The sequence below is a fragment of the Stegostoma tigrinum genome, chromosome 9, assembly GCF_030684315.1.
Source record: "Stegostoma tigrinum isolate sSteTig4 chromosome 9, sSteTig4.hap1, whole genome shotgun sequence".
NCBI classification, from domain to species: Eukaryota; Metazoa; Chordata; class Chondrichthyes; order Orectolobiformes; family Stegostomatidae; genus Stegostoma; species Stegostoma tigrinum.
In genome coordinates, this window is record NC_081362.1 from 8,220,717 (window position 1) to 8,242,898 (window position 22,182).

At 41.9% G+C, this 22,182-nt stretch overlaps 1 protein-coding gene and 1 long non-coding RNA gene across 22 annotated transcripts in view; one reads left to right on the forward strand and one right to left on the reverse strand.

The window, feature by feature from the left end:
- LOC125455166 (1-phosphatidylinositol 4,5-bisphosphate phosphodiesterase beta-4) overlaps positions 1 to 22,182 on the reverse strand; it is a 477,523-nt gene that overhangs the window by 61,053 nt on the left and 394,288 nt on the right. For all 20 annotated transcript variants that reach the window (XM_048536853.2, XM_048536856.2, XM_048536849.2 and 17 more), the window contains 2 exons: positions 10,912 to 11,027; positions 773 to 848 (listed from right to left, as the gene is read on the reverse strand). In XM_048536853.2, the coding sequence (XP_048392810.1) occupies positions 773 to 848; positions 10,912 to 11,027 (192 nt within the window). The remainder of the gene's footprint in view (positions 1 to 772; positions 849 to 10,911; positions 11,028 to 22,182) is intronic.
- The window catches only part of LOC125455167 (uncharacterized), a 144,583-nt gene that overhangs the window by 46,264 nt on the left and 76,137 nt on the right, over positions 1 to 22,182 (forward strand). The window lies entirely within an intron of this gene.

The window sequence follows — 22,182 nt, forward strand, 5'->3', positions numbered from 1 at the left end:
AAAGTCGCATTTACAAGCATATTAAGCCAATAAGTCTTTCAAAAATGATAAGTTTCGCCTTCAGGGAAGAAACAAATGGCAAAGGGAGAAAAACATTCCCAGTTAGCAACAAGTCGTGTTAAATGAATTTGAAAGAAATTATGATTGAATCTCATTCATCTTGTCCATAAATAAGTTTATGATAGTATCAAGAAGACAGCTTTATTTGATGGGTCAAAACAAGCACTTATTGGTAAACTATTGTGATATCATGTTAACTAATGCTTGAATAGCTTATCTTCCTGTCACTAATTTACGTTCCAAGAGACCTTGTTCATTTTAAATACTGCACGAAGTCTTAGCATGCAAATTCATTTGTGGAGCGATCCCTTGTGGTTGCTAATTCAGAAAAATATTGGCTCTCCTTATTTGAACGCTAGTGGAAATAACGGGGAAACTTTCAATGTACAGAATAAGCTCTAGATAGAAATCTTTACTAAACGTAAAACAACAAGGCAAAATAGTGTGTTTGTTGAAGATCTGATTGAGAAATAAGTGCTGGAGAAACTCCACAGGTCAGGCAGCATCTGTGGGGAGAGGAAGAGAGTTAACGTTTTGAGTTTTACCTTTCTTCAGAACTTAGAGTGAACACAGACTTATTTCTGAGTTACTGCCGATATACCTATTCTTGCTCTGTACAAATTCAGTCTAAACAACATTGCTGGTCATTCTACTACATCATGTAGAACAGAATTTAGTTACACAGAAAGGTTAAAACTCAACATCCCAATACCTTTAGCTTGTGATCTGAAGATATTGCTTCTATTTTGACCTCCGTTTCTTTCTTCAAGTCAACACAATTATTTTCTCTGGAAAATAAGAGAAATCAAGTGAACAAGAATAATTTTTCTAACCTCCTTCTCCCAGTCGCTGATCAACAATATACCGGTTTGTCTCAAGTGTGCAGACAGCAAATGTATTCACTTTTTCCCAAATGTTTACTATGTCCAGATAAGGGAGGTTTTTAACCTTAACAATTCTGCATTGGGAATCGTGGCATCACATCCCAGTTCTTGTCACCAAGGACAAGACCAAATGGAGTTCTGGAGCTAACTCTGTGCTCTTAAGTATGATGCTTGGACAGTGCATGTGCTATTATGGCATGCTGCTCACACACTGACGGTGTGTTTGAATATCATTGTGATTTGAGCTTCTCAGATTCCAGATGAGTGTACTGAGATCAAACATATCAGGGGAGAGTGGTTGGAGAGTCGTTTGCATCAGACAAATTCTTCCCAAACATTTCCCCATTGTGACCTAGTTTTGTAATTCAAACTTTATGAGGCCCCAGAGTGAAAGATGCATTGTAGAGGCGAGAGACTTAGATAATGTGGGAGGGGTGTTGAACGTTGGGGATGGTGAAGTTTGTATCTCCAAATCTCAAAGCTACAGTTAGAAAGCTGTTGATTTGGACTGAACTCTTGCGTTCTCCAAAAAGTGGTGCACTGTCACCTCCATCCAGGCATTGATCACCCGTTCTATTTTATCAGCAGTTACACTGAGCACATGGAAGACTGCCTTTAGGTTTAAGATCCTTGAAAAGAAAACTCAACAGGCTCATATTGCTGTTTCTTCCCTTTCTTTGTTGCTCTAGTTTATTTTGGGGTGTAAGATTTCTGCCAGGAGCAGGATTTCCTAAACTGGGGTAGTAAACACCAATCCCTTCCCCAACCCTCATGGGGTCAGGAAATAATTTCGGATCATGATTTCAGGGGCAGCTGAGGAACTTGGACCAATCTGTGCAAATCCTTGTGTTTTTCTCGTGGTTATATGGGGTCTCATGGATATCTCTGGTTGCTTTGGTAAAAAAGAGCCTTTGAACCAAAATGGATGGCTTTCCTTTTGGAGGATCCTCGGCTTTTCGTCAATTATGCTCATGCCCCCATGATCAACTCCTTTACTCCCTCATCTCACTCCCCAACTGATGCCTCCAAACCCCCTCCTCCATGTGCAACATTAATGCAGGAGCAAAAGCAAATGTCTAAGTTGTGCAGTGTTATGGCGAGGCCCCCACTTCCCCACCAGGGTAAGGTTCGGCTCCAGATAGGACAGTCCAAACAGAGGTGAACTAGCTCCCTTCTGTATTCCCTACACCCACAGTAGGTCGCAACAGGGTTAATTCATAAATGGATCCCCCTCTCATGAGAACATTTTACTCCCAGATTCACATATAATCTATGTCTTAAAAGGAGTTGATTTAAACAGGCTTTCTTGAGTTAGCATTGTGGGAGTTAATTCATTACTAGTTGCGAAAATTAGTAACACTGCACATGTCCACACCGACTAGAAATAACAGTCAAAATGGATGACCTTTCTTAAAAAAAAATACAAATTAATCTCTGAATAGTTCGCAAAGAGCTGATGGTGAGTGGTTTGCAGTGGGGATTACCATTAGTACTACTGTTGGTAATTGAACAGTCAACTTTTGCTTTTGGTTTTATTGACTGCATGAAGTTCCTTTGCTCAGGTTCCTTTTGTTTTAACTCTTGTCCTCACGTATTCTTCCAAGGGAAAAATCACATAATGTAGTCACACTCTGCGGCCATCCTTCTCTAAAGGACATTCATGAACCAGGTGGGTGTTTATGACAATCGACATTAGTTACATTAAGCTAAACTAACTGTGACCATGTAATCACAGTCGATTAGCAACTGACAGAATGAACAAACTTAAAATCAAACTGCAACATCTAATAAGCATAGAGGTCTTGCGGCACAGCGGTTGTCTCTTTCTATCTGGATTGGAAGGTTTGGGTTAAAATTGTTCCTGCCCCAGAGGTGTGTCATGTCTGATTCGAAATCACACTGAAATGGTTGAGGGTGTGCTGCTGGAAGTAACTGCTTTGAAATGAACATCATACGTGTCTTTCGAGTGGTGAACACTGGGGCAATATTATCATGCATAAGAGAAGTCAGATTACATGTCACTACTTACTCACATAGCACTCTCTTCAGCACACACGAGGCCAATTAGCCTGAGGTCTCTGTTTCAACTAAGATGGACCACTGCATCTACCCTATACACTACAGGGTCAACTACTGTCTTACCGAGTCTGAGAGGAAATCTTCAATCTACCCAAAAAATTATGGATAAACCTCAAAGCTGGTCAACACTTCTCACTGTCTATGAAGATGTGTTGATATCCAAGTAGATCATATTTCTCAGCCTAATTATATATGACACATGATATGGTAAGAATTTGATACGCTTGTGAGTGTGTGTGTATCTCAGACAGATAGAGAGATGGGGGTCTGCAATCAGTTTGACCAAATTTTCTGGACAAAAATGGGACCAGAGTTTCCTTTTCCTTGATAAATGAAAGACAACAAATTAGGTGGATAGGTCAACATAACAGCCAATTTGCAGGATTTCCGCAGTAGAAATAAGTGATCACAGATTGTTGATCATACACTGTTGGTCGAGGGATGCGTTAGCACCCTTAAGCAAAAAATAGTTAGCGATGGTGTTTTGAGCTCAGACAAGGCCATGAAAGGAGAGGCCATCAGGCAGCCAATATTAGGTCACAGCTGCCCAGCAAGCTCCCCTTGCACTAGACTGAGCGAAGTCAGCAATCGACAGGAATGTGGAGTCCTGTTTTATCCCAGTCCAGAAAAAAAAAGAAACATCTGACTCACCGCTACGTGTGAGGGTGAAGCTACTGAGTGAAACTTCTGCATCCCTTGACTTTATTTGTAAGGGGACCTTTCAACAAATGTTAGACTCCAAATTAACAGGGGCGCTTGGGAGACCAAGAATGGGTACTGCATATTTAGTAGCGATATTGACTACAGGTATCCTAAGAGGAAAACATAGGAACAGGAGTAGGCCATTCAACCCTATGAACCTGTTCTACCATTTAATAAGATCATGGCTGATCTGAGGCCTAACTCCCTCTGTCTGCCTTGGGCCCATATCCCTTGATACCCTTGCTTAAAAAAAGTTGTCTATTTCAGATTTAAATTTAAAAATTTGAACAAGAGGCATCTATATCGCCACCATCTTTCACGCGTGTCCAAATGCTATCTGACATCGCACCTGAATGGTCAGGAGATCTCCTAATCCTCAGACTATGCCCCCAGGTTCCAGAATCTTCAGCCAGTGGAAATAGTTGATCTTTATCTATCCATCTTTCCCTGTTAATATCCTGAAGGCCTTGATTAGATTATTGCTTAACTTTCAAAACTCTGGAGAATAAAGGTCAAACCTGCATTCGCTCTCCTCACACCTCAAGTCCAGGAATATTTTTTGTAAACCTGCACTGAAATCCCTGCAGGTCCATATCATCATTTCTAAGGTGTGGTGCCCAGATCTACTCTCAGTACTCTAAGTAGAGGTCAAACTCAGGTTTTGTATAACTGCATCATAACATCGGCATCCCTATAATGCAGCCCTTTAGAAATGGAGACCAGTATTCCATTAGACTTCTTGACTATTTTCTATACCTGTCCGTGGCATTTTAATAATGCTATGCACCTGAACTCCCAAATCCAATTGGATATCCACTTTATTTAACTTTGTGCCTTCTTTTTTGGCCAGAAATAGCTAACGTCACAGTTGCCGACATTAAAATCCATTTGCCAGAACCTCGTCCATTCACCAAATCTATCAGCATCCTGTTGCAATTTTATGCTGTCGTCAACACTGTCTAAATGCCGCCCAATTTTGTGTCATCAGCAAATTTGGGTATTTGACTTTTTACACTATCATCCAAGTCGTGAATGAACATAATGAATGATTAAGGACAGAACACAGACCCCTGCGGGATACCACCAGTCATGTCCTGCCTATTTAATTACTTACTTATTATTCCAACTCCGTTTCCTGCCACTGAACCAATTTTTTATCCATGTCAGTACTTTTCCCTCAATTCCGTGAACTTCCAACTTGGCTAACAGTCTCTTGTGAGATTTTATTGGAAGTTTTCTGGTCTATAAAAACATCCATTGATATCTGTTCATTATCTTTATCACCTCTTCAAAAAATCCTATGAGGTTTGTAAGTCATAAACTACCCTTCATGAATCCATGCTGACTCTTCCCGATTAACTGAAATGTTTCAAGGCGATCAGTTAGCCCATCCTGGATTAGAGACAACCATTTCCCCACCAGAGGGGTCAGTCTAACTGGTCTGTAATTCCCTGATTTCCTTCTGTCACCCTTCTTAAAGAGTGGAGTGACATGCACAATTTTCCAATCTGGAGGTACATCTCCTGAATGCAGGGATCTCTGAGTGATTATGGTTAGCACATTGACAATGTGCTCTCTTACCTCCTTTTACACTGTGGATGGAAACCATCGGGTCCTGGGCATTTGTCACGCTTCAGTTTCATTAAGTTCCACATTATTGATGATTTACTTCAGCTAATTTTATATAGACCCTGTCCTGATCCTCTGTTAATTTCCTCGGGATTTCCACAAGCTAGCCTCCTGTTTTGTTATGAACACTAAAGCAAAAATATTGTTCGGCATGTCTGCCATTTTCCTATGGTCATTGACAATATCCCCACCGTCAGCTTTCAGTGACAGGTGTTAGTGCTCCTAAGCAGCTGTTTTTCCTTTATATAACTATAAGATCTCTTCTGATTGTGTTTTATGTTCTTTGTTAAGCTTCCTTTCATAATCCTTTTCAGCCATGCTCATAAGCTGCTTTATGGCTCTTTGCTGGTCTTTGTGTTTGTCCCATTCTTTGGGATCTGTACTGTTCTTTGAGATTTTATAAATCCTTTCTTTTTATGTTGTCCCTTACCTCCATGGCTGTCCTTTTCATGAAGTGGAGCTTTTCCTTCTCATGGTACAAACCGTTTCTGATTATGATTATAAATGTTTCTTTGAACACTGTTCACTTTACTCAGTTGCTTTATCTATTAGCAGAGCTTCCTAGTTTATTTTGGACAGTCCCTGCCTCATCCCATTAAAATCTACTTTATTAAATCCACAATTCTAGTATCAAATCTTTGCTTATCTCTTACAAATGCTACATGAAACTCAATCATGTTGTGATCACAATTTGACAAATGTTCATGAACAGCTGGGTCACTGATCAAATCAGGCTCATTATTCATTGGTGGATCCATTATTGCTTGCTCCCTTGTTCCATTTCGATATATTGCCATTGGAAATGATTCCAGACACACCGAGAAATTCACAACCTTTTGGCGGATGCTTGTCTGTCTCTCCCAGTGTATGTTAAGATTGAAATATTCTTTTAATATTACTCTGTTTTTGCTATATAGTTGCCTCATTTTGGTAGTTAAACAATCGAGCACTTCTGTGCTGCTATTAATCGGTCTATATATGACTGGTATGGTATTGTACCTGTTTCACACAGGAAAAATGGGCATAAAAGTATCTTCGAATAGTGCCATTAGATCTTTATTACCACTTGAGGGGCCGTTGGATTCAATATCTCACTCCAAAGATAGCAGCTCTGATAATCCCCACAAACTGAAGTGAAAGCACATTACATGCTGAAGTCAAGAAATAGAATCTGAACCCACAATATTACAAGACACAGAGGAAAGAGACAACTCATGGAGTCAATGCAAATCCTTGTTAATTTAAACAGCATTAATTAATTCCAGTAAACTGCTACCAGAAATTGTTGCACCTTTTTGTTCCAGAAACAGATTTACAACGTGTAGATGTTTGGAATTTTACTGGGAGCATAATTACCACCCAACTTCTTCCAACTCCAACCCTAGACGCAATTGTATCTATGAAACAGTCAGTTAAGGCTTCTGAAAACTGTGCGAGTTGACATTATATATTTTTCGATAGCACTATGCCATGAACAAGGGCATCCTGGAATGCCAATGCAAAAGAGGCTGAGGAGTTTTATGTTGTGCATACAGTTTAAAGTAAGTAAGTTTAAAAATGCTAATTTAAGAATTTAATATGGAAGCCAGAGTATGCCTAATTATGAACATTTTGTGAAATCTGGTTTGCGTTGCCATGAGATTTGTGGCACGGGTTTCGATCCTTCACAAGGCTATCCTCAGGTAGTTTGTGGCTTGTCCCCTCACTGATGAGTGACCCCTACTTGTCTCTAGTCGATTCTTCGCTCTTTTACTTACATTTATGTAGGTGGTACTGCTCTCTGTAGGCACATCTCTCACCAGTACAGAAAACCCCCCCCCAAAAAACACAAAGAACTGCTGATGCCGGAAATCAGAAAGAAAAACAGAAAATGCTTGAAAAAACTCAGCAGGTTTGGCAAGATCTGTGGAGAGAAAGCCGAGTTAATGTTTTGGAGACAGAGATCCTTCTTTAGAACAGAATATTCCATCTTTCCTTCACAGACACCCGTACATGACTGCTGACGCCACAGTTATATCATGAGCTAAATCACCATCTAATTAACATATCTGCAGAGCTGTTGCATATTTTGACTGCATGGTCCATCAGGTTTGTGAGAATGCCTGCCAAGTTCAAAGAGTAATCACACAGTTTGAAGCACTCACGTCCGGCTCGTTTCTCAACTTCTGTTGGGCAAGTAAAACTAGGGATCCAACACAACTGATGTTACTAAATACTCGAGATTGCAGACTGGCACGCAACAAGAATAGTTTGCATTTGGACACAGCATTCAATGTAGAAACATGTCCCAAGGCAAGATACAGAGGTGCTGTGCTCTCACTCTGAGAGGTGGATGACGATGAGTCCGAGCCCACAGTCTCGAGGCTTCAGCACAACAATCTAGGTTGATACTCTCAACAACAATCATTCAGCTCACTAATACGATCATTCTACTCTGAGAGAACGGCTGGGAAAACCTTTGTTCAACTTGGCAGAATAATGAGCTTTAGGCTGAGCATTAAGCCAGGGCCTGCCCTGTACAGCACCCCCACTGGTGAGTTCCCAAGGTTGTGGGTTGACAGTTCCCCACCAGAGAATTGGGCACAAAGCTCTAAGATTGGCACTCAAAAAGTGAAATATTGAGAGGGTTCTGCATTGGTGCCAGAGCTATCATGAATCACGGGGCCCCTTTTTACTCTCTCAGCTGGATATTAAAAAAAAGTGGTAGCACTGTTTCAAAGAAGCAGAGATGTGTCAGAACATGAGAACATTAAGAACTAGGAGCAGGAGTAGGCCATCTGGCCCTTCGAGCCTGCCCCGCCATTTAATAAGATCATGGTTGATCGTCTTGAGACTCAGCTCCACTTACCCGCCCACTCACCATAACCCTTAATTACCTTACTGTTCAAAAAATTATCTTGCCTTGCCCTAAAAACATTGTGAGGTAGCTTCAACCGCTTCACTGGGCAGGGAATTCCACAGATTCACAACCCTTTGGCTGAAGAAGTTTCTCCTGACCTCAGTCCTACACCTGCTTCCCTTTATTTTGAGGCGATGCCCTCGCGTCCTAGTTTCACCTGCTAGTGGAAACAACCTCCCTGCCTCCACCTTATCTATTCCCTTCATAATCTTACATGTTTCTATAAGATCTCCCCTCATTCTTCTGCATTCCAATAAGTATAAGCCCAATCTACTCAGTCTCTCCTCATAATCCAACCCTCTCAACTGTGGAATCAACCAAGTGAATCTCCTCTGCAGCCCCTCCAGTGCTAGTATATCTCTTCTCAAGTAAGAAGACCAAAACTGCACACAGTACTCCAGGTGTGGCCTCACCAGGACCCTATGCAGCTGCAGCATAGCCTCCCTGTTTTTAAACTACATCCCTTGAGCAATGGCAGACAAAATTCCATTTGCCTTTTTAATCATCTGTTGCACCTGCAATCCCACCTTCAGCACGTTATGTGTGTTCTCCTTGGTGTCCCTGTCAAACATACGATGAACTTTACTCATGTCAAACACATCCCTGCCCTGCTGGAAGGTGCATTTCAAGACAGCAGGGAATCTTAAACTTAGCCACTGGACAGGGATAATCTGAGGGGTGTCGTAATTTGGATGACAGGAAGGGCTACTGGAAAGGTGATAAATTGTATCTGGACCCCATTCGTCAGGTAAAGGGGCAGTTTTTGAAGTTTTTTTTCTGCATTCCGCCGAAAATGGCACAAAGTGGTTAAGCCTGAAGTTCAAGCTTAAGTAGTGACGTACAAATTAGATATACTGCTTGTACATTCAGATTGGCAAACTATATCATACCAGGGGCTTGGGTAGGTAAAACCCCGCAGTGGTGGTTGAGATGTTACAACCTCAGAATCCCACCCAATTATAAATCCGCAAGCTGGCTGACTTTCTCAATCTTATTACTAGAACCTTTGTTTCTGTAAATTTGCATTTGTACATATGAATTCTGCCCTGCTGAAGCATACGGCCAAATTCTTGGGCCTAAAATATCCTTTTCTCTTGCCCTTTCCAAGGGTTTATGTTGAGATTTTCCCAAGGGCTACAAATTTTCCTGGAGGGGAGGGCCATTTATGTGATTTGCAGGGTACCTTTTTCCATTCCCACTAATTCCTTTATTAGATGTTTACCTCTGGAGTGTTTGGACATGCACAGAGACAGAATTAGAAGAATTCATCAATATTCTCAATAATCATCATTGCTCCATTGAACTTAAAAATCACAACACACAAGGAAAACATTAATTACCGGAAACCAAAGTATTTAAACCGACACAAGATGGCGGACATGAGTTGCAACAACTTTTTTAAACAAGTAAATGATGCCATTTTATTCACAAAAAGCCATCACTAAAAACATGCTTTCTGTAACAAAGCCACAGCTCCACAAGTAATTCATAGTATGTGCGAGGTTTCGAGATGTGATAACCCACAAATGTAATTTTATATGAAATAAAACAATACAATTATAGTGTTCATCAAAACAGCATCTACTACAGTTTTCCTCCACACAGTACCTTTTGAATTCCTCAGCCTTAAATTGGAGATTCCACATTCATTTGCTCGGAACTTAATGCCTCAATTTTCTTGTTTGGAAAGATTTAGGACTGCTCTCCACTCCTTTGCAGACCCACTCCTCCTTTGGAACCCCTCACTCGGCTTCACAGAGACCCTCCCACTTTTGTTGGGTTTCTCCCACTTCTTGCCCTCACTGCCCCTCTTGGCAGCCTCTTACTCATATCTGCAGTCTCTTGCCCCACCTTTGCATCCCCTCAACTCCATTTAAGCCCCTCATTAACCTTTTTTGCATTCCCTATCCAAATTTCACATCTTCAACCATGCCCTTTTCAGACCCTCCTCCCCCTTCTTAAAGCCTCTTTCTCCTTGCTAATGCAGTCCCTCTCTCCTGCTTTTTAAAGTCCGTCACCTCATTTGAGGCTGAGATTTTTCCTCCTCACAACCACTCTACAGGCCAGTTGCCTCACTGCCCAAAGACTAGCCTTGCAGCCACAGTAGCTTGGTGGAATTAAGTTCAATGAACAAAGTATGGATTCTTAAGCTATTTCTAGCAATGGTCACCCTGACCACGATCATCGATTGTTCTAAAAATCTACCTGGTTCTCTAATATCCTTGAAGAAAGGAACTCAGTATTCCTTACCTAGTCTTGTTTATTAGTGACTCCAGACTCATGGCAATGTGATTGATTCTTAACTGACCTCTAGCAGGCCACTAAATTCAAAGGCTATTAAGGATGGGCCGACAGTGCAAGCCTTGCTCACGTCCCATGCAGGGATTGCAATAAAAAAAGAGGTGGAATAGATTGATAACTGAATAAGAGTGCAGCTCTAGGCTCGGTTGGCATGGCCTAATTTTCTTCCTCGTTATATGCTCTGCTGTCCAAAAGATAAAACAAACACACATCTCAGAATACAACTTAATCGTGGAGTAATTTGTCCTCTGTTCTGAGGGTTCATTGCTTCATCATCCCTTGCAAACATGAAAATGCTTCCTCTTGGTATCCACCAGACAATACATTGCAGTTGCTAAGAAATCAGGAGGTACCTACCCCTTCTTTTTGATTGCTTTTTCTAAAATCTTCTCTTGAGTTAACTTTTCCTTGTCGTGTTGTGCCACCATTTTATCCACTTGCATGCAATGCGATTTCTGAGTGACACCATGTTCCTGGAACAAAAATTAGTCATCAGCAGCAGTGTTTGACAGAGTTGTGGTAGATTTGTTTTACAAAACAATCTTCGGAGCCTCAAGGTACAGGCCATTGATGTTTACTGAGCCAGCACAGGGAGAGTGTACTCGAGAAAAGATTCTATGATATCACTCTAATGCAGTGAGGATTCATCAGATATTGATACATTCTAATTTCAGTAGGTGGTAAATTATTCAAATTCTGAAATAGTCTGTCGAACACAAGCACCTCATTTTTCACATAGTCCAAAAGTGCCAGGTGCCTGTTACCTCTGGCCTCACCACTCGGTATCTTCCCAGGTGCTATCCTATCTCCTCTCTAAAGCCTGTGCCTTCATTCCCATCCTCGATTGAACTCTTTGTCATTCTTGATGTGGTAAGGAGTCATCCTTACATTCCATAATGCTGGTTTAGCCACATTGTCGTTTCCCAGAAACTCTGCTGAACCAGAGTGTGTTTATGCACTTTAACGAACATTTTTTAAAACAAGATTACTTCCCAAACTTGAATAAATGTAAACAAATCTTACAAGATTGATAGGCTGACCACCTTTGGGCCTTTACATTTCCTTTTTCCTTTTCCTTTCATGGGATGTGGGTGTTGTTGGCAAGGCCATTATTGGTTGCCAACTTTAGGGATGTCAGATTTGGTACAGTGTATTCCTGAATGCTCCATCACATGGCTCCACCAGATTGAACCACTGCATTGTCAAATCCTTGCCCTTGGTCTAAACTGAACTGCCTTTCCACAGCCAGTTGGAAAATGAAATGGATCTCTGTTAATTATGTCAACTGTGACTGATAATAAAAGGTTTGGCAATGCTGCATGGGGAAACTAGGGATTTCATTCCTTTTTTAAAGCAGTTCTGGCAAATTGGAATAATATGAGCAGAGCAGGCACGGGGCCTAATCATCAAAAGAAACTCTGAAGGGAATCTCAGAAAAAAGACACTAAAACAAAAGAGACAATACAGTGAGGAGCTGGGAGAACACAGAAGGCCAGGCAGCAGCAGAGAAGCAGGAAAGCTGATGTTTCTTCTCCTCATTAAAAAAAGAAATTGTTGTGGAGCTAAGCTCCTCCTAACCCACATTCATGCCAATTGTAAACCCTCTCCAGCTCCATTATGGACCTTACCGCTGATCCATTTCAGCAAGACATGTGGTCAGGTATGACGGTCCATAAACTGATCACAAGAAATACAAACAGGAAGTGCCATCCTGCCCATTGAGCCTGCCATTCCGTACAATCCTCCCAATTTTGGGCTTCAGCTCCACTTTTCCATCTATTTCCCACGTCCCCTGATTCCCGAAGAAACAAAAAGTCTGTCACAGTCTGTAATATACTCAATGATTGAGCTCTCTGGTGTAGAGAATTCCACAGGTTTGTGACCCTTTGAGTGAAGTAACTATTCCTCATCTCACTCCAAAATGGCTGACCCCTTATCCTGCAACTCTGAGCTCACACTGTAGATTCCATAGGCAGTGGAAACAATCTCTCAGTACTCCCTTCAGAATCTGGTTCATTTCTAAGAGGTTCTCATTTTGCCAAACTCTGGAGAATAATGGCCAAATTTTCTTGGTCTCTCAAAATAGACCAACGCCCTCAAACCAGAGACCCGCTTAGCAAACCTTCACCTTACCCCCTCCAATGAAAATACATGCTTCCTTAAATAAGGAGACAGAAAGTACATACGATATTTGAGTCATGCAAATGACAAACTTGCATCTAAATAACACTGATCAGGTCTGAGGCCAACTGTACAATGCGTTCCTTGTATAGTGCCCTCATTAGGCTTGTAAACTGGTGAAGAATGAAAAATTACACCTGAACTTGTTGTTCACTTGAGAAGGTTAATGTTAAAACATTTATATGTTCCTACCTTGACACATACACTAATTTTAAATTGTTTAGATTAATACAATTTCGATGGAAAAATCAGTCAATGACTACCTCAAAAGAACTACAGCCAAAACAAGACTTTAATTAAATAATTTCAACATCAATTTGCATGAATTAATTTTAATTCCAACGAGCTCTGGATGTAAAATGACAGAAATAACTGGCCACAGTAACAGGTTTGTTGGTATAAAAATACAAACTTACACAGCATTGAACAATGGATATGTTTAAATTCCACAAATCTCAGCAAACTATCTCACATGTCTATTTTAAAAGCTTGACTTGTTTTAAATAAACAAAAACTGCTGTAAATTGAAGTAATAAGCGTTCAAACATGGATACTTTGGCAATAAGTTATTACTGAGTTGAGGCCCATCACAGTACACAGATGTAAAGGATCCCCAATCTAGTCTTTGTTGCATGAAATGCAGGGAGGTGTTTTTGAACTTGTGCAAAACACGTGCTAGGCTTCAACTGGAGTAATGTACACAATTGTGGGTGCCAGATTATAGGAAATATGTGAATACATTGGAGAGAGTGGAGAGTTAAGGGCAGCACGGTGGCTCAGTGGTTAGCACTGCAACCTCACAGCACCAGGGACCCAGGTTCGATTCCAACCTTGGGTAACTATCTGTGTAGAGTTTGCACATTCTCCCTGTGTCTGCATGGGTTTCCTCCGGGTGCTCCAGTTTCTTCCCACAGTCCAAAGATGTGCAGGCTAGGTGGATTGGCCATGCTAAATTGCCTGTGGTGTTCAGGAGTGTGTGGGCTATGGGAGGGATGGGTCTGGGTAGGATGCTCCAAGGAGCTGTGTGGACTTGTTGGGCCAAAGGGCCTGTTTCCACACTGTAGGGAATCTAATCTATAAAAAAGACATACAAGAATGGTTTTCAGGAATGAGAAACCACAATTATGAGGATAGCTTGAAGGAATTGGGACTGTTTTCCTTGGACAGGAGACCTGATGAAGCTTTTTCAAAATTGAGAATGGACTGGTTTGAGTATATAGAGAGAAGCTGCTCCTGCTCAAACTGTGTAAGGAAAAAGAATGAGGGGGCATAGATTTCAAGTGGTATGCAAACAGTTCAAGTTTTCCATGAGACAAAAAAAACCTGAACGTAGAGCAAGAGTCCGGAATCCATTGCCTGGAAATGTGGTGCAGTCAAGTTCAATTGAGGCTGTGAGAGGGCATGAGACGATAATGCGAATAGACATGGTGAGCAGACATGGAGAAAAGGCAGAAGGCATGCATGAGGTAACTGAACCAATATAGGCCCAAAGGGCCGAATAGTCTCCTTCTCTGCTGTAACAGCTCTATGATTCTGTGATAATGGGGCATGTTCATCCAAATGTCATTTGGCAATACACACACTGGTGATAAAAATCATCTCAAAAAACCAACAGCAATTACAACAATTTACATTTCTGTAATAATCTGAACAAAGTAGAGCTGACAGCATGGTGGCTCGGTGGTCAGCACTGCTGCTTTATAGCGACCTGGGTTTGATTCCAACTTCAGGCAACTGTTTGTGTGGAGTTTGCAAGTTCTCCTGGTGTCTGCGTGGGTTTCCTTCGGGTGCTCCGGTTTCCTCCCACAATCCAAAGATGTACAGGATAGGTGGATTGGCCACACTAAATTGTTCATTCTGAGCAGGTTAGATGGATTAGCCATGGGGAATGCAGGGTTACAGGGATGGGACGGGGTGTGTGCCTGAGTGGGATGCCCTTCACAGGGTTGGTGTGGACTTGCTGGGCCGAATGGCCTGTTCGCATATTGTAAGGATTCTATGAAAATTGGATACCGATCCACATAAGGAGGTAATAAGATTGAGCAGTTGGAGGGGAAGGTGTTAAGGAGCAGTTAAAAGAGACTAGCTGTGGGGAGGAAATTCTAGAACTTGGGATCACAGCTACTCATTTTGAAGCGCTGACTACCTCCCATTAAAAAGTAGATAGGAAATGCACATTGAGCCCATCAACCGTTCACTCTATGAACGAGAGGCTGTCAGAAAGTGGGTCATCCAGGTGCTTTCAACAGCGGAGGACAAACGTTGGATACTCCTTGTTAAGTCTCGCTGACATGAACAAAAGATATAGACTACACACAGTTTCGTTGATGAAGGATGGCTCCAAAGCTTCTCTCATCAGATTTTTAGCTGCAGCATCAGTACCAAAAGCCAAGAACACAGCAGCAAAGAAAATGAATGTGAACGTATTTGATACATGGGAAGTTTCAGTACAATTTGGTATATGTAAATGTCAGCACAGTTAATATTTTGTAAAAGGTATGGATGATGATGGAGTATGAGTGGTTCTCTTGTGGGATCTGGGCATTCTGGCTGGGCTAGCATTTACTGTCCTTCCCTAACTACCATTGAGAAGATGATGGTGAGTTTATGTCTTGAACTGAAAGAAGAGACAAGGAAACTTTTTTTCACCCAAAAAGGGTGATAAACCTGTGGAATTCACTCCCACAAAAGGCTGTGGAAGCTGTGACAGAGTATATTCAGGAAAGAGATTGATAGATTTTTGTATATTAGAAGACATCAAGGGTGTGGAGAGAAAGCAGGAACACAGAGTTGAAGTAGAGGATCAGCCATGATAATAGTAAATAGCCGTGCAAACTCAAAATGCCTAATCTTGCTCCTAGTTTCTAGCAGGGATTTTGTAAAGGACTAACTTACCAATTAAAAGTCATAACCTACAGCAAAATAGAAATGGGAAAATAGCCTGGCTACCTTTAGGCTTGAAATGGTTTTGTTTGACAGAGTAAATCACAGCTCCTCACTTCCAAAGATCCGACGGTCTCTACCAAATATTTCACACCTCCTCAACCTGCTTAGCTTCCTGATCGTCAATCACCAGCATGGCTTTGTCATCAATAATTGGTGACTAATTCACAGACCAATCGGCTACTTGCTGCCTGCCAGTGCTCTGTTTGTACACATTCCTTGGCTCCAGTTCATCTGCAAAGTAGGGTTTTGTGACTGCTTGAGCAAGCAGCTGTGTAAACAACACTTACACTGAGTGTCAGGGAATGTTTCCTCTAAGCTGCGCATAGGGTCCACACAGTGTACCAATACCATTTGCAGCATTGACGTCCAGTGCCAGAAGTTGGTCCCGCACACGGACCTTACAGTCCACACAGAAGGAATACAAAATACATGCCGGAGAAAGGTAACAGTCCATGGTAAGCACAGACGGTGTATATAGTGGGAACTGTAATTTTTTTCAGAAAGAAGTGGAGCTTGGTGTAAGGAATCTAGAAGCAATCTACAATAAGCACCAATAACTGATGTGCATGTGAATCAGTTCACTTAAAGCATGGCTACCCAAGTGGAGGTCAAGACCCCAGGTGTGAGCGTGAGCTGAAATTTTAGAGTTGTGAGCGCTGAGGCAGCCATGGAACACTGTGTCATAACAAGCTGTACCTCCATTCTAGTGCCTCTCCCTCTCACAATGGGGGAACTGAGTGAAAAGGAGCAGGAGTAGGCCATTCAGCCCTTTGAGCCTGCTCCACCACTCACTGCGATCATGGCTGTTCATCCAATTCAACAGCCTGTACTTTCCTTTCTCCTGTATCCATGGGTCCAACTCCTTCCTGAAATCACACAAAGTTTTGGCTGAGACTGCTTTCAGTTGTAGTGAATTCCACGGGCTGACTAATCTGTGGGTGATGAAATTCAGTCATGACAATGTTTGAGCCTTGAAACAAAAACATGTGCACAGCCATTTAAGTGCTGCTGGGTGAAACAGAACAATAGAGTAACAAAACCATACATAAAAAGCAAAATGATGGGGGTGGAGATGGGATGAGTTAACTGCCTGAGATTGGTAGCATGGTTGCTCGGTGGTTAGCACTGCTGCCTCACAGTACCAGGAACCCAGGTTCAATTCCACCCTCAGGCGACTGTCTGTGTGGGTTTCCTCCGGGTGTCCAGCTTTCTCCCACAGTCCAAAGATGCGCAGGGTAAGTAGACTGGCCATGCTAAATTGTCAGTAGTGTTCAGGGATGTGCAGGCTGAGTGGATTAGCCGTGGGAAATGCAGGGTTACAGGGACAGGGTAAGGGAGTGGGTCTGGATTTGATTCTCTTCAGAGGGTTGGTGTGGACATGATGGGTTGAATGGACTGATTCTATGATCATTGAAAGAGTGAAAACTCTCCACTGCAAAGATGAGGTGCTACTGCTTGAGACTGTTCCCTCACTTTTGCTTCCTTCTCATGGAACATCTTGGCTCTGCTCTGCTGGGCATTTCCTGGTTTTATTTCAGATTCCCAGCAGTTGCAATGTCTTGTGTCCCTAAGTCTAGGCCAACATCCAACAGAAGATTGCCAGGATGTCTGTATCTGTCAAATCCTCTGTGCACTTAGAACTTCTAAACTGATTGAGTTGGTAGAGAAATTTTATTTCTCTTTATCAAAGAGATATGGAATGAAGTCAGTGTGTGGGATTGAATAAATATAAATATAAATCTATACAATTCTAACAGGATGAATAAATGTCCTCATTATCAGGGAGTCCAGACTCAGGGGTCACTGTCAACTTTTCTAACCAACCTGTTCAGAGATACTATTACGCAGCTCTGGAGAAGATGGGACTCGAACCCACACCTCCTAGTCCGTGAGTAGGGATACTACCACTGTGCCACGAGAGGGCTCAGGAGTCACAATCTAAGGATAAGGGGTAAATTATTTAGTGAGCCTATTGTCAGCCAATGGCTGAAGCCAAAACATTGCATGTATTCAGGGAGGAGTTAGATATCATTTTTACGGCAAAAGAAATCAAAGGATAACGGGACAAAACATGCCCCAGGGTCCTGAGTTGGATGATCAGCCATGGTCATATTGACTGGTGAAGCAGGCCTACTTCTAATCTTAGAAGCACAAGCAAAATAACAGAAATAAAACTATTAGAGAAAATAATCCTAATTCAAATAGCGTATACAATCCCTACTGTTAAAAGTGAAGAGAGTGGAATTATTGGGAAATATTGGCTTTTCTTCCAATGTATTTTAGTTGCATAGACGTATTGAAATTCAGATCACCAATAAGACTGCATTCATGAGCAAGCTACCAAACTGCATAACGGAAAAGTTCCTTACACGCAGAGTACTGAGATAATGTTTGAAAACAGTTAAAAATCCATGATAAAGCTTGATTTGGCTGCTAGGATCCCATCAAAGCAAAGATTCAATTATATTCAGCAAACAACAGGGATACCAGTTAGCCAGAATACCAACAATGACTAGCAGCAGAGTTCATTGTGTGAGTTCAGACTATTAGGTTGAGATAATGTTACTTCTTTTGTATCCTTTTAACTGGGAGGGCTAGATGAGTAGACTTTGGATTTCCTTTCTAAACAACAACAATAACGTGTTCATTTAGCACCATAAATGTCATGACAGTTGCTTCTCATAAGTTTTATCAGTTAAAACTTAAGGCCGAGCCACAAAAGGAGACGTTAGAAAAGAAAACCAAAAATCCGGTCAGACAGCCGGATTGAGGGAGCATCTTAAGGAGAGGCCGAGAGGGAGACAGTTTTAGGATGGGAATTCCATATGCCAAAGCCTTGACTGCTGATACACAACTCCTAATGGTACAGCATTAAAATGTGACAATCTCACTGTGTTACAGAGCAAGAGGAGATGAGAGAGGTAGGATGGAGTGAAGGTCATGCAGGGATTTGAAAAAAGAAATCTTGAATTGAGGTACTACTCAAATGGGAGTCAAGGTCATTCAGTGAACTCAGGCATATGGGGTGTGAGTGATAATGGGAACTGCAGATGCTGGAGAATCCAAGATAACAAAGTGTGAAGCTGGATGAACACAGCAGGCCAAGCAGCATCTCAGGAGCACAAAAGCTGACGTTTCGGGCCTAGACCCTTCATGGGGTGATGGGTCTCGGCATGTGTTTCTCATGTGCTAAATAAAACAGAATGTTTGTCCATGTGTGAGAACTGGGAGGATAGGTAGGCACTGTGATGGCTGCTCTTTTATTCTAAAATAAAAGTAAAACAAATAATTGCCGATGCTGAAGATCTGATACAAAACCAGATACTGCTGGAGAAACTCAGCAGGTCTGGCAGCAGGTATTGAAAGAAAACAGAGTTACCATTTCAGGTCCAGAGTTCTGAAAAAAGGGTCACTGGAACTGAAAGGGCATGTGACAGCTGTACAAGATATCGGGGAAGCCACATTTGAACTACTGCATGCAATTCTGCAATATGATGGACGTTATTAAACAAGGAAGGATGCAAAAAAGATTTACAAAAATGTTCCTGAGACTGGAGGGTTTGAATTATAAGGAGAGGCAGGACTGGCTGCCACTCTTTTCCCCTGGAGAGTAAGAGGCTGAGGGGCGACCTTATAGAGGTTTATAAAACAGTGAGGGGCATGGATCGGGTTCATAGTCAAGGTTTTTTTTTCCAGGCGATGGGTGCCCAAACCAGGCAGCATAGGTTTAAGGTCAGAGGAGCAAGATTTAAAAGGGCCTGAGGGACAACTTTTTTCACACAGAGGGTGGTGCGTGTATGAAATGAGCTGCTAAAGGAAGTGGTGGAGGCTGGTACAATTACAACTTCTAAAAGACAATTGGGCAAGTACATGGATAGGAAAGCTTTTGAGGATATGAGCCAAACACAAGCCAATGGGACGAGTTCATCATAGGAAACACAGTCGACATGGGCAAGGTGGGCTGAAGGGCCTGTTTCCATGCTGTATAATTCTATGATTCTATTTTCTCTCTACAGACGCATCCAGACCTGCTGAGTTTCTCCAGCAATTTCAATTTTTTTGTTCTGTTTTTCTTTTCTGCCATGATTTCTATGGTACATGTCAGCCAGCATAGCTCAGAGCCAGCAAAATTAATTTTTACCAAGATTATTGGGTTTGAATCACAGGGCCTGGCTGATAACCAGAGGATGACAAATTCCTAGAATCTACTGCCTTAATGTGGATACACAGCAATAACTGTTTGGTATGAAATCTGCTCATTGAAACCAAACCTTAATCAAAGCATTGTTAAAAGTCTTATTAACACTGACACTGATGCGCTACAGGAACGCTCCTGTTTAGATGATTCCAGTCTGTAGTAACTGAAAGTTGCAAGGTGTAATTACAACAAACACACAAGATTTACTGCAGCAACTCAGCAACACCTTCCAAACCTGTGACATTTCCCACTTAGAAGGGGAAGGGAATAGTATCATAATGATCATAGAATCCCTACAGTGTGGACATTAGACCTTCGACCTAACATGTCCATACTGACCCTCACAGCATCCCAGCCAGACTCGTTCCTCTATAACCCACCTAGGCTACACATCCCTGAACACTACAGACAATTTAGTGCTGTCAATCCACCTAGGCTATACATCTGGACTGTGGGAGGAAATCCAGAGGAAGCCCACGCAGACACAGGGAGAACGTGCAAACACCACACAAATAGTTGCCTGAGGGTGGATGTGAACCCAGGTCCTTGGCACTGGAAGACAGCAGTGCTAACCACTGAGTCACCGAGCCACCCCAAATTGCTAGAGATCCTTATTGGCTTGGTCACTATCCTTTCAGCCTTGCCTGGTTAAAAAAATCCTGGACCACACTAATAGCACTGTCTGAGTGTCTTACCACCACTTCGGTGGCAGAGATTCAATGAGCTGACACCAGCATCTCAAGAACAAGTACTGATGGGCAACAAGTCGATGTCCTGAATGCATGAACAAAACATATTTTCAACTCTCATGACAACAGAGCTTTCTGGAACAGGCGACTAGTTGCAATATGAATGAAATTATGTTCTCATTTTCAACCCATTACCCAATTCTAAACAATAAAACAAGAAGCTGTTGCAAACTGTTGCATCAATGTCCTTTGTGCTGATTGCATTGAGGCTTCATTTTATTTGTCTTTTGCCAACTATTTTACACCTACTTTTTCAATTGGTAGCTCTCTAATATCTTTGCATTCTGGATGTTGAGGAAGGAAGTCAGGCTGCTTAGGGTAGGAGCAAATTACTGCAGATGCTGGAGTCTGGACTGAATCAAAAACTGCTGGAGATCACAGCAGGTCAGGTAGCATCCATGGGGAGACAGCAAGCTAACATTTCGAGTCTAGATGAAGAGTCATCAAAGTTGACATGAAGTGCAGAGGCGGCATGTATGCAATAGTGGGATGCGGGGGGAAGGTGGTGGAGTGCTAGTGGAGAAAGGATGTTGATAGGTCATATTAAGTGATTGGACTGCTCGGGGGATTGGTGTCAGTGCATGCCTGTTTAAATTGCAGGATATGCAGGTTCCAAACCCATTCCTCCTTTTGCCAGAAAGGTAGTGTCTACAGAGACTTCGGAAGGCTTGTCTGTATGTTATGTTACAAGCTGCAAACAGCTTTAGGATTAGGCTTTAGCAGAGTCGGAATCATCTTTAAATAAGAACCTGGGCACAGAGTTTCAGTTCCAATTTCTGAAAAACGTATTTTTGTGCTGGGAATTCATGCGTAGTATTTGATTCAGGCAGAAGGAAATTTGAACTCAGTGGGGCCATTTGAACCTGGCGCTGATTAGACCTCATTTTGGCTATCATAAGGATCTAAACCTACAATATATGTATCACAAGCTGATGAAGCAGACATAAATATGTTTGGAGGGTGGATTTGATCTGTAAATTGTTACAATCTGTATATTCTTAAATGCCCTGCTCTTTAAACTTACAAGAATAGCTGGTTGTTTTTGACTGGCTTTTGATTTGGTGGGCCAAAGGACCTTTTTCTGTGCTATAGGCCTCTGTGGAGGATGCAGTTGTCACACAGCTAAAACAAATCTTACTGGACTGCTTTAATCAACAGGCCATCTGCTGTAGGTTAGAAAATGTTCCTATATAATGCTTCTATGAAAGGCCATAGATGTTATTATGTGCAAGATGTTTATATAAATTCAATGTTGTAGGAAGTGTCTAACTGTTTCGTCTGAATAAGAGAAAAGAATTAGGACTAAATTGATACTTCCCATACGGTATAACTGGGTTTGGAATAAATTACACCTTTTGTGCTAGTCCTTGGCAGTCTGGCCCAGCTCTCTTTCTAACAACATCCATATATGCCTTTCTCAGGAAAACAGTGCCATCACCTGGTGTTGGCTCCTGCTACATTGTGAGAACAGTGCATACGAGTTAGAAATACAAGTAGGCCAGTCACTGTGTTGACTCTGCTCCACGTTTCAATGAAATCATGCTTGTCTGACAA